This window comes from Spermophilus citellus (assembly GCF_964194105.1).
Source record: "Spermophilus citellus genome assembly, chromosome: 4".
Classification (NCBI taxonomy): domain Eukaryota; kingdom Metazoa; phylum Chordata; class Mammalia; order Rodentia; family Sciuridae; genus Spermophilus; species Spermophilus citellus.
The window spans coordinates 148,769,896-148,786,116 of NC_138185.1; the positions used below are offsets into that span (position 1 = coordinate 148,769,896).

At 31.7% G+C, this 16,221-nt stretch overlaps 1 protein-coding gene across 1 annotated transcript in view; it reads left to right on the forward strand.

The window, feature by feature from the left end:
• The window catches only part of STYX (serine/threonine/tyrosine interacting protein), a 30,463-nt gene extending 14,654 nt beyond the window's left edge, over positions 1-15,809 (forward strand). Inside the window, exons 3-11 of the mRNA XM_081288812.1 lie at positions 1,376-1,429; positions 3,625-3,722; positions 5,996-6,056; positions 6,545-6,581; positions 6,971-7,010; positions 7,095-7,145; positions 8,578-8,650; positions 12,031-12,124; positions 14,677-15,809. Coding sequence (XP_081144938.1) covers positions 1,376-1,429; positions 3,625-3,722; positions 5,996-6,056; positions 6,545-6,581; positions 6,971-7,010; positions 7,095-7,145; positions 8,578-8,650; positions 12,031-12,124; positions 14,677-14,750 — 582 coding nt within the window. The 3' untranslated portion in view covers positions 14,751-15,809. The remainder of the gene's footprint in view (positions 1-1,375; positions 1,430-3,624; positions 3,723-5,995; positions 6,057-6,544; positions 6,582-6,970; positions 7,011-7,094; positions 7,146-8,577; positions 8,651-12,030; positions 12,125-14,676) is intronic.
• The last annotated feature ends 412 nt before the right edge of the window (positions 15,810-16,221 follow it).

Below are 16,221 nucleotides of genomic sequence, written 5' to 3' on the forward strand. Positions count from 1 at the left end.
TATCATTAAGTACTATAAATCTTAACTGTGTTAAATATATAAGATTAATCTTGACTCTTACAGAGATGAGAATCACAGATATGTTTACCTTGATTTGAACATTACACTGTATATTTTTTAAAAATTACATGGTACGTAATCTCATAAATATATACAATTTTTATATGTCAGTTAAATTTTTTAGTTTGAATATGGGAAATGAATTTTTACCTTTCTTCCTTAGATTATCAGGAACATAGTAACATATGTATATGTTTAATTAGAGTCACTTTTTCCTCATCTTAAGAGTGGAGGGCCTGGGGTTGTAGCTCAGTAGTAAAGTGCTCACCTAGCACATGTGAGGCACTGGGTTCAATCCTCATTACCATATAAAAATAAATAAATAAAATAAAAATATTGTGTCTACCCACAATTAAAAAAAAAAGAAAAAGAACAATAGAATGGAATACAATATTTGTATTCCTTTTGAAAGCAGTTTGCTTTTTCGGTCTTGTTTAGATAATTTCAGGAGAGTTAACTAAAGCATAATTCAGTTTTTAAAGTTATTCATTTTTGTATCTGATTTCTTTTCAACATGCATAGCTAAGGTTTCCTGAAGAATGAGTAAAATGCTTCCAGTTTGAAATGAATTTAAGAGGTAGCTAATGTTCATAGCAGTTCCTTTTCTTTTGTATTTCTTAACATTTGCAGCCAACTCTATCAGCCCCAGGTTCAAGTGATGTCTCTCATTCCTTAGAATCCCTTAACTTCTAAAAATCTATTATCTTTTCTCCTAATAAAAATTCACTTTTTAAATACATGTAAGTAGATATGAGTCATTTTGCTTACTGCTGTAGAATGCAAAGATGAGTAAAATATAATTCCTGCCAATACAAAGCTGGTAGGAGAAATAAGTCTTATACAAATAATTATAATCATAATGAGTATGTTTCTACTAACTATAGATAATAGTTCTAATCTATCTTGTGCTGCTTTTGATTTGTCTGACTAAGGCTTTGTGTAATTCCAGATTTGCTTTATACCTATTATTTCTGACTAGAGCAGAGAATAGAAGTAAAATCAAAGAGATCTCATTCATCTAAAAGGCAACAATCAGTGAACTAATCCTACCCAAGCTGCTTATAAAAAGCACTGAAAGTGTAAATACATGACTTTTCAAACCTAGATTTAAACTTGGGATATTTCACTTGACATTATAAAGCACATCTGCATTTCTCTTCCCAATCATTTGCTCCATGTGGCTAGGAAATGCTCCCTAAATAATAAACTTTTAAGCAAATTATTATAACAATTATGAAAAAAATTCACAAATCCATATTTATGGCACATATTTGGTATAGACTTAAATTGCTAATGTTAATTTTTTTTTCCCTAGGAAATTTTACCTGGATTATTCTTAGGCCCATATTCTTCTGCTATGAAAAGCAAGGTATGAACTTTAGGTTAGGTTCATCAAGAGACTTTAAAAACCTATGTTTCTTGGATAATTTTTTTAGTAATAAGAGTTTTCTTTTAGAGAACATTGACAAATACTATCTGTTAATAGTTGTTGTCACTCTGTAGTACCTGCCTCATTCCTAGTTTTACTGGGCCAGTAATTCTCAAGTGTTTCATCACAAAAGAGTTTTTCTAGTATATTTTTCTCATGAAATCTGTGTTTTAAAGATTTACCAAATTGATTCTTAATAACTTGTTTATTTTCTGAAAATATTTGACATCTGTAATTGTATGAGATATAATTAAATCCCAAAATCAGAAAATTTAAAACCCATTTTGACCCATTGAATATTATAATATATGAGCTCTAGATTATTATTTCCAACCTATTAATGTACCTGTGTTGGTTTTATTGAAATATTTGTAAAATTGAAAACTTGGAACTTAATGGGTTAAGATTTTAGTTAACCCTTCTCCATCAAGGGTAGGAATATGTGTTTCCTAGTATATAAGAGACAGATTTAGGCTCTTGGTAACTAGTAAACTATTTCTTTTTGTCAAATTTTTCTATTGTTTGGGTTGGGGGTATAGTAGAGTGCTTACTTTGCATGCATAAGACCCTGAGTTTAATCCCCAGCACCACAAAAAAGGAAAAAAAAATTCTATTGTTTGTAGTTATAAGGTCAAAACCTGCTTTATATAAGCAAATCCACTGAAAAGTATAAAATACTGTTTGCTATTACATACGTAAGAGTTCTATTTTGATAAAGTTTTCTTTACCTATTAATAGTATAATATGCCTTCAAATCTTGTTAAAACAGGCTTTTGTCCGCTTGTAGTTGCTCATATAAATAGAGTTGCTGTGAAAACTCCAAAGATCATCAAGTGTAAACAAAGGAATGAATATTGAATTCATTTTGGAGGTTGACATAAATGTAAATATTGAACATTGGTTAATTATTAATCCTACCAAACACCTCCTGTCCACTAACTCAGGATGTGTTCAGGAAATACAAAGATAATTGAACTCTAGTCTATGCTGACATGAGAAAATTTGGTACAAAATTAACATTGAAAATCATTATCTTAATTAGGGCTGCTCTAACAAAATACCATAGACTGAATGGGTTCAATAGAAATTTATTTCTCATAATTCTCATAAGTCTGAGATCATGGTGCCAGACTTGATCCAGTTCTAGTGAGAGTTCTCTTCTAACTTGCAGATCCCTTCCTATTTGCAGTACCATTGCATTGCCAATAGAGTTCTGAGTTCTTTTTCTTGTAAGGATGGTAATCTCTCCTGGAAGTTCTACCCTCATGACCTCATTTAAACCTAGTTACCTCCCAGATGTTTAACCTCCTAATATCACATTTTGAGAGCAAGGGGTTCAACATATGAATCTGAAGAGGGGGACAGAAACATTCAATTCATAACATATATAAATTGTTCTTTGACTTCTGCCATGAATTATTATTGTTCAAAGGTGTTAGAAAATTTAGGTTATTTTGATTCCTCATGCCAGCATGATTTGCTCATTTATCAAATAATTATTTTTTTGATTAGGCATGGTGTTACATATCTGTAATTTCTAAGGCAAGAGGATAGCAAGTTCGATGTCAGTTCAATGTCAGTCTCAACAATTTAGTGAGGTCCTAACCAACTTAGTGAGAGCCTGTCTCAAAATAAATTAAAAGGGCTGGGGCTGTAGCTCAGTGGTAAAGCACCCCTGGGTTCGATCTTTAGTACCAAACCAAAAAAAAATTTTTTTTTACACGTAGGTGGCACTGTGCCCATCCACAAATAATTATTGAACTTACTTATTATGCTTTCTTAAAATTATTACCTTACATAATTCTCAACACTGTTTAGTTAATAGGTAATATTTTCCTCATTCTCACGTGATGGAATTGAGCTACAGCATACAGGTCATTAGCAGAGCTGGGATTTCTAGTTTTGACTCTCATGACTTTAAACCCCATGCTTTTAACCACTGTTTAATCTGTTTTCCAAGTAAATTGTCTTTAGCATCCCATGAAGCTCTAGAATTATACATATAAAATATCCATGTTAGCCTTTTGAGGACATTATCCTTGAATCATCAAACTGTCTTGCTGATCATTTCAGGTAAATTTTCATATAATTAACTTTTTATACTGTGTTTCTTCCTGTCTCTTCATTTTTTACAGCTACCTATACTACAGAAACATGGAATAACCCATATAATTTGTATACGACAAAATATTGAAGCAAACTTTATTAAACCAAACTTTCAGCAATTATTTAGGTAAGAAGTATTGCTATGAATTATAAAAAATGTTAAGGTTAATAAACATGTATAGTCCCTATAGGTTTATTACACAACCAGACTTTTTTCTGTATGTATCTATTTAAATATTTTTTCTTTCTTTTTTTTTTTATATTTGTAGATGGACAGTATACCTTTATTTTATTTATTTATATGTGGTGCTAGGGATTGAACCCAGTCCCTCACATGTGCTAGGCAAGCACTCTACCATGGAGCTGTAGCCCCAGCCCCTATATATATCTGTTTTGTAATGATGGAGCATACAATACATAATTTTTAAAACAAAATTTATTTAAAATATTTAAATCATGTTCATGATGCAAAATTTTAAAGGTTTAAAAAATGTATACTGAAGAGGAGGTTTCTGTATACTGTTTCTGTTTCTCCTAGAAACTGTTTCCCTCCCAAATATATCTACTGTTACCTCTTCATTGAGTATTCTTTCAGATTATATGTTAACTTATACAAGCATATTACTATAAACTTTTTTGTTTTTTATACTGTTTTTTTAAGAGTATTTCATATCAGTACTTACAAAGCCATCATCTGGCTATAGTAAAATTTATTCAACCAGTCTCTTGTTTTTGAACATTGAGATTGTTTCCAGACTTTCATAGAAATAGATGTAGATATAAATATAGATATTGTATATTGATTATCCCTGTATATATCATTTAATTCATATATGAATATACTAACAGAATACATTTGTAGTAGTAGAATTGCTGGATCTAAGAATATGAGCAGATTAAATTTGATAGATAATACAAATTGCTGTCCAGTGAGTTGTATTAATTTATAGTCCCACTGTTAAGTGTTAAGAGTGTCTTTTCTGTATTTCACTAAGACAGAATTATACCAAGAGAGAATTTTAAGAGAATAAAAATGGTGTTTCATTCTGTTTTAATTTGGCTTTTTCATGTATCTTCTGATAAGTCTAGTGGTTTTTAAAATTCTATTATGCTCTGCTTTATTCTTTATAAAAATTACTATAGCCTATGAATATCCATAAATACAAGGTTCTCTAAAACATAGTTTATAAACATGCAATAAAATAATATGTAACCAAAAAAAGAATAAAATTGTGTGTTCATAGATATTTGACATATTCAAAATGGTATCCACAATTTGGTCTGCAGAATTACTTTTAGGATACAGTCGTCGGTGGAATCCTTCGGTTTTATACATTGGATATTCCTTGGATCTTGGGATTTAACCTTTCTGTTTTAAAACCAGAATTTTTTTGAAATTGTTGCCACCTAAAGGATCGTTGAAGATTTATAATTTTTCTATCAAAAGAGACCTATAAAACTAATTTCATAATTTAGTTACCTACAAAGAAGTGACCTTGGATAGGTTAGAGATGGGAGTTTTCACAAAATAGAATAAACCTAGCATGTTGATATGGCCTTATTTTAAAGGTTTTCTAAAGTAAAATTCAAAGCCCCGTGTTGTGGCACACACCTGTAATCCTAGCGTCTCAGGGGACAGAGGTAGGAGGATCTCAGTTCAAAACCTGCCTCAGCAACTTAGCAAGGCCCAAGCAACTTAGTGAGACCCTGTCTCAAAATAAAAAATTTACAAAGGGCTGGGGATGTGGATCAGTGGTTAAGTGCCTCTGGGTTCAGTACCTGGTACCAAAAAAATAAATAAACTGAAATTCCAGGATAGGTGTGTTCTTCATTGTCTTTTATTTTACTGAAGATTAGTTCAAACATTGAATTTTTGATTCATGATTCCGTCAGATTGCTGCCTTTTGTTGTTTTTTGCAGGGGGTGGGGGGACAGTGGGTAGTTGTCTGCCTTTTTCAGACATTGGGCTCCTGTTGAAATATTCTTTGTCTTTTTGGGGAAATGGTCACAGAGTCATTCAGAGAACAATCTTCTGGTCTTAAGAAAGTTGGTAGAAATAGAAGGCTAATAGTAAGAATTATGGACATGTTTTTGTCTTTATTTTCTAGATCCACTGTGATCTAAAGGAAAGTTTCTTTCCTGATTATGACATTTTTGTTTTAACAAAATTTTTGTACTAAAGTATTAAGAGAAATGTTAACATGTTTTTAAGGAACATGTTTTTTAAGGCTTTAAGTGCTCTACTGTCATGCAATATCTATCAACCTGTTCTTAGAAATATGATACATTGAAAATTATTTTGTATTTTCATAATTACAAAGAAATACTCAAAGTTAATTTCTTTAGAAATAAAAGAGCTTTACCTGAAAGTGTGCTTATCATAAAATATTCTATTTTCAGATATTTAGTCTTGGATATTGCAGATAATCCAGTTGAAAATATCATACGTTTTTTCCCTATGGTAGGTATCATATATTTTAATATCATTAAAATTTAACTTCATTTTGACTGAAAATTATAGGATTATTTTTGATAGGAAATAAATTGTTCGTTCACATTTTTTAGCTCCTTTACAGTTTTTGAAACTTGTAATAGTTATATTTATATTATTTTGGAAATTCATGAATTAAGAAATTGTTTTTTATTCAAGCAAAATAACAGGAGCCAGGTACCTTGATGCATGCCTATAATGCAACTACTTAGGAGGCTGAGGCAGGAGAGTATCCGGTTTGGGGTCATCCTCATCAGTTTAGTGAGAACCTGTCTCAAAGTAGAAAATTTGTAAAGGACTGGGGTATACTCAGTAGAAAAACATCTCTAGGTTCAGTTCCCCATTATCAAAAAAAAAATTACAGGAAATTGTTTTCAGATTTCATTTTGTTTCACTGTATTTTATGTCACTTATGTTAATCTTACATGCTTTATTATAACATTGTCTTTTGCTTTCAGAGTAAGGAATTTATTGATGGGAGCTTACAAACTGGAGGTAAATAATGTTTCTTTCATTAAGCTAATTATTTTTAGGAAATTATTTGTTAAAGTAAGTTTTTAGTGTGTTTTTACCTTAAATTCAGGAAGTTTTAGTTATATATAATAGAGTGTCTCCAAATTTATATTTTCCCATATACTTGTTCATTTGGATAGGGTTTTAAAAACATGTTTATTAGAACTAGTGTCAAATTCTTTAAATTTCTTTTAAAGTCTGTGGTATTTTCTGTACAGTAAAAGATTTGAAAATTAATAAATATTCAGGTGGCATGTATATGACCTAAAATGTTTAAGGAAAGATTTACTGTAGTTTGATATGTGGTTTCAATATATGTTAGCTGCTGACTTGTGTTTTTCTATGAAAATAACTAGTTCTTATTTTTTTAGGAAAAGTTCTTGTCCATGGAAATGCAGGGATTTCCAGAAGGTATGGAGTTAGAGATAATCTTTTTTTTCCTCTAATATTTGATTGATGAGTTGTGTTTTCTAAATTTCTTTTCTCTGTCTTTAGTGCTGCCTTTGTTATTGCATATATTATGGAAACATTTGGAGTGAAATACAGGTAAGAAAGTATATTAAAATGAAGCTTAGTGGTTGTGGTCATGAGTTTGAAGTAAACATGTTTTTCTCTAATATTTATATTTGATAAGCAGTAGCTTATAGCCCATGGTTACTCTCTTAACCTAATTCATCTACCTTGTATAGATTTTCTTAGGCTAATGTTTTTGTGGTTTATGGAGCTAATACTATGATTTTAAGAAGTCAAGGTAACATTATAGATGAAATAGCAAACAAGACTACTTACTTTATTAATAAGAATTATTTGTAGCACCTATAATTCAGAGTAGTATTTGTTTTATATTTATTTATTTATTTTAGGTATAGATGAACACAATGCCTGTTTTGTTTTTATTTATTTATTTATTTATTATTTAAATATTTGTTTTTATTTATTTTTTATTTATTTTTTAAGAGAGAGAGTGAGAGAGAGAGAATTTTTAATATTTATTTTTTTTAGTTATTGGTGGACACAACATCTTTGTTTGTATGTGGTGCTGAGGATCGAACCCGGGCCGCACGCATGCCAGGCGAGCGCACTACCGCTTGAGCCACATCCCCAGACCTTATTTGTTTTTATTTTTATGTGGTTCCAGGGATCCAACCCAATGCCTCACACGTGCTAGGCAAGTGCTCTACCACTGAGCCACAACCCCGACCCTCAGAGTAGTATTTCTTATTAAAAGTCATCTTTTCCAGCATAGTACATAGATTTTTAAAAGGAAATGGCCTTCTGGACCCCCCCAAAAAAGCAAATATCTAACCAGTGTATAAGGTACACTTCTGTTTTGTGCAAGGTAGAAATCTTGTTATCAGTGCCACTTCCATTTCATGCTTAAACATAAACATTTGCTTAAAAGTATCAAGTCTTAAGGAAATATTTGAATTTAAATGCTTTTTTTTATTTAATTGAAAAAGATTCAGTTAAAAGAATTTCATTTATATGTTAATGTATATGTTCTCTTTCTATTTGGATTCTTATCAGTAATATTATTAATATTGAAAATAACTTCCATGGATTCTATTGTGTCCAATATTATTATAGGCTCTTTTATCTCATTTAATTCTCACAATTCAGGGGAGTTAACTTCTCATTTAACCAATGGTAATATTTTGAGCATGTGTACTAAATGCATAAGCTCCTCCTGTCTTGACATAGGTTCTCCAAAATAAGTATTCTAATATTCATTTTACCAAGGAGAAAAATAAAGCTTAGAGAAGTTTAACACCTAGAACATATCGTAGGTTAGCAAAGGGATTATGATGTTTAGTCCGACTGTGCTCTTTCCACTGTTGACTCACTACTCCAATGTGTTAATTATATAGTTATGATTTCCTATTTAGGGAAAGTTTTAGATATTTTGATAAATTCTGAAATGCTCAAACAATTAATTAAATAATAACATTACATTAATTTTCTTTTTCTGTTTTTTAAGAGATGCATTTGCTTATGTCCAAGAAAGAAGATTTTGTATTAATCCAAATGCTGGATTTGTCCATCAACTTCAGGTAGCTAACTTCTCTCTTCTTTATGGCATTCAGAATATATAATAGTTAAGATCTTTTGTCTGTAAATTCAGTTGTAGAATTTACTTTTTAAGTGCTTGGAGTTTGTATAACCTCACTAATTTGATTATTGTTCAAGTTTACACCTGTATTTGAAAGTATATTTTTAAAGGTGCTGTTATCAAGAAAATAGAATTAAAGGCACATTGTTAAATCTAACATTAAGGGGCTGGTGTTGTGACTCAGCGGTAGTGTGCTCTCCAAGCATGTGCGAGGCCCTGGGTTTCATCCTCAGTACCACATAAAAATATATAAATAAAAGTATTGTGTCCAATTACAACTAAAATATTTAAAAAAATATATCTAGGGTTGGGGTTGTGGCTCAGTGGTAGAGCGCTTGTCTAGCATGTGCGAGGCACTGGGTTCGATTCTTAGCACCACATATAAATAAGTAAATAAAGGTCCGTATACTAAATATGACAGCCTTTTCTCTTACATGTATCTTCCATGTTATTTCAGATTTTGTTGAGACATGGGCAGATATACTAACTATAAATTTCTTTGCTTTTTGCCTTGTTCTGTAAAAAAATGCATTTTTCAAAACATTTTTATATTTGAAAGAGTAATATATACTTATGGTTAAAAACTCAGCAATGCTTAAGAATATAAGGTGAAGTAAATCTCTTAATAATGAATATTGAAGATATTTCTATAATATACATTCATTGGCCACATAACATTTTGATCAACAATGGTCTGCACATATGACGGTAATGGATCTGAAAGATTCCTATTACCTAGTGATCTCATAGCCATCATAACAGTGTTGTCCAACACTTCACTCACATGTTTGTGGTGATGCTGGTGGAAAACTAGTGTGCTGCTACAGTTTACTATAAAATAGTATGTATATGCCATAAGCAGTCTCACACATCTTGATTTCAGTGTTCTCTTGCCTTTGATTTATCTTTTGATCATCATGACTTTGAGACTTAGGCTATATACTGTCAGCAACTTGGAGCTGAGGCAATTGCCTGGACAATTTAGCGAGGCCATCCCTCAAAGTAAAATTTTAAAAAAGGGATGGGGGGCTATAGCTTAGTGGTAGAGTGCCCATGGATTTAATTGCCAGTAACTATGCACCTCTCCTCCCCCACCAAACCAAACCAAACTATGATATCACCTGTCAATACATTTCTTAGAACTTGCTCTAGTTGTTAAGCAGATTGTGAACCATATATGAGATGAATTACTTATTCATGAGTTTTGGGATTGTTTCTAACCTTTCATGATGATAAACTGTATTGTAAAGATACCCTAATAGGTGCATTTTTTTTTTATAATTCTGTGAATTTACCTGTGAGATAATTGATTGAAATGGAATTGTTGGATTATAAATATTTGAAATTTGATAGATATTGCCAAAGTATCTCTAAAAAGTATGAAATAATGTAAACCAGGAAGCAAGTAGTGGCTGCTTTCTCCTACTGTAAACAACAGTAGCCATAAATGTTCTTATCAGATTTTTTGAGCACTGCCATCATAATGGTAAAGGTAACAGTTCCTTGTTTTAATTGACTTTCCTTTGAATTAATGAATTTGGGACTCTTTTCCCATATTCAGATTATTTTCTGTGAACTGGTTATTGGTATTCTTTGCATTTTTTTTAATCAGGTTATTGGTTTTTTCCTCATAGGTTTTATAATAGCTCTTTGTATATGATTATCTGAGATAATCAACTCATAACAAGACATGATTTATTTCAGTTTATTGTTTTAGAAGTTCTGTTCTATGATTGATTCGTCCCATTGTTTTAGATTCCTATTAGGGAAGTACATGATGGTCGCATGTAGCATGGTATATCCCTATATATCACAAGCCAATGAGCACCTGTAGGTAGGAGTGTTGACCTGGTATTCTCTGTTGCAGTGACTGGTCTAATTTCTAAGTCTTTGATCCATTTAGACTTGATTTTTTGTGCAGGATGAGAGATAGGAAGCTAGTTTCATTCTTCTATACATGGATAACCAGTTTTCCCAGCACCTATTATTTAAAAAGCTGTCTTCAAAGTGTTTTGGCACTTTTGTTAAGGGTCAGATGACAGCCCATATCTGTGTGGGTTCATTTGTGTTTTCTGTTCTATTGGTCTATCTATCTGTTTCTATGCTAATAAAAATGTGCAGTTTTTGTTAGTATAGCTCAGTAGTACACTTTGAAGTTGGGTATTCTGATGCCTCCAACATTGCTTTTTTTCCCATATCTTACTCATTCTTCTGACTTTGTCATACCACTCAAGGGCTTGTTGAATCTATCTTAAATCTTATTTTTGGAAAACTATGAACAGTACCTACTTTATCTGAGATAGCCAATAAGACAGTCATCTTCTCTGCTTAGCTGAGTTTGGTTCCATTTTTTTAGAAATTTTATTATGAAAATCAGTACATATATAGAAAATACATAAAATTTAAATAAGCATCATGTAACCATCACCCAGGTTAAGAAATTGATAATTTGCCATGATCCCTAAAGCCTTTTTGAAGCTCCTTCCTAAGCTCTCCTACCTCTGTAACATAACTACTTATACCCCTATCTGCTTGGTGATCAATCCTTTTTTCCTCATTTTTCTATTCAGGTTTAGTAGTGTTTCCTAATTTCATCAAATGTTTTCCTTGTTTTCAGAAAAGGAATAGGAACAGAAATTCTTTGATCTTCCATCTTTAACTGGAAGCAGAGAAAAAAATATTGTCTTTAAAGAATTAGAGAAAAGGATATACACTTAAGTATATTAAATGATTCATTTATCTGATATTTAAAATATCTTACAACAGTATAACTTTTTTTAGGTACTGGAGATTGAATCTATGGGTACTTAACCACTGTGCCACGTCCCCATCTCTTTTTATTTTATTTTTCATTGAGACAGGGTCATACTGAGTTGTTGAGGCTGGCCTTGAACTTGTGATCTGCCTGCCTCAGCCTCCTGAGTCGCTGGGACTACAGGCATGCACTACCATGTCCCACTATAGCGTTTATTTTGACTGAATTTTATTTCTTTTCATTCTTAGAACCATTTAATGAGATTGCCATTTCAGTTTTTGGTTGGTTTTGTTTTGTTTTTGCTCACAACAGACAGAATTAGAGATCATTATAGCTAATGCCCCAGTAGACAAGGACACATACGGACTGGGAGGTCAAGCTTTTGGCATGACCTGGATTTTATGGTTATCAGCAATTATGAGATAGAAATTTAAACCTCAATTTTTCTTACAATATGTGGTGCCAGTGTTTTCATTGTAAACTAAGAAAACCAATAATATACAAATTAATCACTGTTTTGTGAAGAATATAAATGTATATCCAAGTTAATTAAAATCTTTTTTTAGGAATATGAAGCCATCTACCTAGCAAAATTAACAATACAGATGATGTCACCACTCCAGATAGAAAGGTCCTTATCTGTCCATTCTGGTACCACAGGTAAGAACTTTTTCTTTTTAGATTAGAAAGCTGGAGAGAATTCTATTTTTTTTAAAAAAAGGAGAAAAGTTACATCCATTGCTTGATAGAAGTTATGCTGGAAAGTTTAAATAAATGTTCAGAAAACTTGGTAAACTATTGAATTCAAATAATTTCAAAAGCATTAATTTTATAATGAATCTGTGTTATAAAGAACTGTGTGTATTCCCCTGTGCTTAGTCAGTTAGAATCTACTTGTTGGAAGATTAGATATCTACTTAGTTTAACTGTGTTGTAAAGATTAAGATAATAAGAGAAGTCTGAATAACAAGTGATCTTATTAAAAATAAATGATAGTTAATAGAAGCCTGTTTTCAGGTGTGTTTTAGTTCAAAGGCTAACTAATATGGGTTTTTTCTGTGGCCATCAGTATTTTGATCTTTTCCTCTCCTTTGCTATTTTAGAAGCACCCAAAACCCCCCTCATTTTCAAAGTCACAATCCACGTGTGTTCGCAAAATGTTTTAAACCTTTATCTTCCTTTTCCATGACCCTGCTACCCTCATTTTTCTCATTGAACTACTAGACTACCCATCACATTTGTTTATAATTTCTCTGTCATACAGTTTAAGTCTTCTTTGACAAAACAACCCTATAAGGAAGAATTAACAGGTTACCTACCTGAAATTGGAGCATAGGTGATCTGATCCACAAGTCTTTCCTCTGTATTGCATTGCCTGAAGTGATAGGCTATGTATTCTTCCCTGAGGCTCAACTTCCTGGTTATCAGTGCCTGTTCTTTCTTTTGCCACCTTTGACTAATCACTTTTTCTTTTTTAAAAAATTTTATGTATTTATATGCAGTGCTGAGAATCCAACCTAGCACCTTACATGTACTTGGCAATTGCTCTATTACTGAACTATAGCCCAAGCCCCACTAATCACTTTTTTCATCCTATAGGGTCTGTTTTATCAGTATCTTTAAATTCTTTCCCTTTTTTAATGGTACCCTTAATCACAATCTATATCAGGTATATTGGCCTCCTATCCAAACTTAATTTGGTCCATTCTTTTCATTGTGTCCAGGCTTATTTTTATATAGATATTTGTGATTATGTGTTTCCTTTACCAAAGATTTCACTGACTTTATTCCACAGTAGGAAGTAGGTTACCAGACATAAAGTCCTTTTGATTTTTCTGTTTCTCATTGTTCTTCATAAAGAGGAACAGTTTTCTGCAGATTTCCCATGTAGTTTTTTTTTTTCTCACCTAGAATGCATCATATTACTCTCCCTATTATTTTTTTTTTGTTCTTATCAGTGCATTATAGTTATACATAACATTAGGGTTCATTGACATAATCATCCAAGCATGGAATACAGTTTGCCCCACTTCAGTCACCAGTACTTTCTTTCTTCCCTCTCCCTGTTTCTCTTCCTTTGTTGTACTGGTCTTCCTTCTGCTTGTTTATTTTTTTAAAAATTAGTGCTTTATAGATATACATAAAGGTTAAATTCACTGTATTCATGTATACACATAACATAATTTGGTCAGTCTGTCATTCCACCATTCCTCTCTCTTCCCATACTTCCTCCCTCCTCCTCAATCCCCTTCCTCTACTCCACTGATCTCCCTTCTATTTTTATAGGATTTCTCCACCCCTTCTTTTCCCCCCTTACTTTGTTCCAGCTTCTACAAATGAGAGAAGACATTCAACCCTTGATTTCTGAGTGTGGCTTATTTCACTTAGCATGATGTTTTCAAATTCTGTCCATTGATCAGCAGATGCCATAATTCCGCTCTTCTTGAGCTGAGTAAAACTCATTGCATATATATACATCACATTTTCTTTACCCTTCATTTGTGGACAGGTACCTGGGCTGGTTCCATAACTTGGCTGCTATAAATATTGATGTGCCTGTATCACTGTAGTATGCTGATTTTAGGTCTTTGGGATAAATACTAAGATGTAAGATAGCTAGGTATATGGTGGTTCCATTCCTTGTCTTTTGAGGAATCTCCATACTGTTTTCCAGAGTGGTTGTATGAACTTGCTGTCCCACCACATCCTCACCAACATTTATTATTATTTGTATTCTTGATGGTTGCCATTCTGAGTGGTCACTCTCCCTATTCTTGAGAACAGTTTAGATGTCAGGAGAACATGACTAATGCACTCTTTGACTAGCCCCTCAACATTTGAAGTTCATCTGAAACTCAAAACAGCATTTGCATTTAGCCTCATTTTAATCTTCAGTCTGTTAATTTTATACCAAAACATGAGGTTCATATTAGAGTTTGTCCTCTGAATAAGTTTAAAAAATTAAAGCTTATTATATACTATATCTAAAACGTACTTAAAAGTTTCAGCAGGAAAAATATACCCAGTCATGAAGTTAAAGTTATTTGGGTAATTTACAAAATAATAATCACTAAAGTTTGCTATAAATTCAGTTGTGAAATTATCATAGTGTGTACAGGGTATCACTTGATGAAAAACTGATTTTTATTGGCTGTAACATTCTAACATTAATTTATTTATTTTCTCATGTTACATTCACTCAATAACTTTAGGCAGTTTGAAAAGAACACATGAGGAAGAAGATGATTTTGGAAACATGCAAGTAGCAACTGCACAGAATGGCTGACTGAAGACAAACACAAAGGGTGTGAATTTCTATTGGGAAAGGAGACAATTCTAGAAATAATAATAATAATGTAAAATGGTAAGGACACAAGTAGTTTCTTTGCAATTATATGTTGCTTCCAGACATGTTTCCCTGAAACTTGTTGAGCAACATTTTAAGAAGATGTTGGACTTCTGCAATAGATGGCACTGATGGTTTTACTTTTTTTTGAAACACTTTACAGTTTATTATAAACCAAGAACTTTGGACTTGCAAAGAGGTATTATTGCAATAATGCACTTTTCATACTTGAAATTTATTTGTATGATATAAAGTTATTACTTTAAACAAAATGCAAGTTAGGGGGGATTTGTTTATAAATTTTGGGTAATTTATAACAAGAATTTCCTAAGGTTTGCTAAAAATTCATTTTGTGTTCTATGTATTACATTTTTAAAATAATTTTACAGTTCAATTTTATGATGGAGCCTCTTACAGAAACATTAACAAAATACAGGAATCTGCCACATTTTTTATTATAATTCAGTTACTTACCATTTTATTTTTTTAAATTTCTTGATTCTATATTAGTATTCTTTCAATCATGACATTAACCAACTATCTTTACTGTAATTTAAATTAAGTAAATGCTTCCTTTCATAATTTGTATATTCTATAGGAAGAAAAGGTTTTTAATGATCGAAGAACGATGTTTTGCTTTATGTTACCAGATGCTCAAAAACAAGGAGTGTTCAATTTTCAAGTGACTTTCTATTTTGCTTTTTTCTTTTAAGCCAAATGTTGTATTTGTTCTTTTCAGAATTGTCTACTCTTTTGACCTTTGTCCAAAATGGTTCTAAATAGAATGTGATAAACTGATGTAGCACTATTTTTTTTTTAAATGAAGCCCCCAAAAAGAAAGTGCCTTGAATTATTTTTGAAGAAAATTAAATTCTCATGACCTCTAAGTTAGTATGTAGAACACTGAAGAGTTCTTAACATTTTTCTGTAATTTTTTTTAAAATATTTAAAAATTAGCTTAAACTGAACGGGTGAGGCTTAAAGAAAATGTAACTAAATTTTTTGAAATATGGAACATTTGAAATATGGAACTGTTTTATGTTGTATTAATGATTCTGTGAGATTATTCTAGCTCAGACAGAAGGTCTTCTTGAAGATGGAGTTATTGGGGGAAATGATTTATGGGTAGTTTTAGTGGTTCTTAAATTAGTGAATTAATCAGTTCTTTGAGTTGATCCAAATTTCCCCCCCATAATTTGCATTAGCAGTCACTTTATGAATCTTTTGTTCTTCATACTTTTATTTATATGTACAATAGTTGTTCTAAGAAAAACATTTTTGCTATCTTAAGTGTGATGTGAGGGAAGTTTTTAACTTTTTATAGTTGATGACTTTAGGTGTAGCACAAACAAAACTTTGTATCTCACTTTTCTTAGTCCTCTCTTGAGGTGCTTTACTGATGGGAATGAAA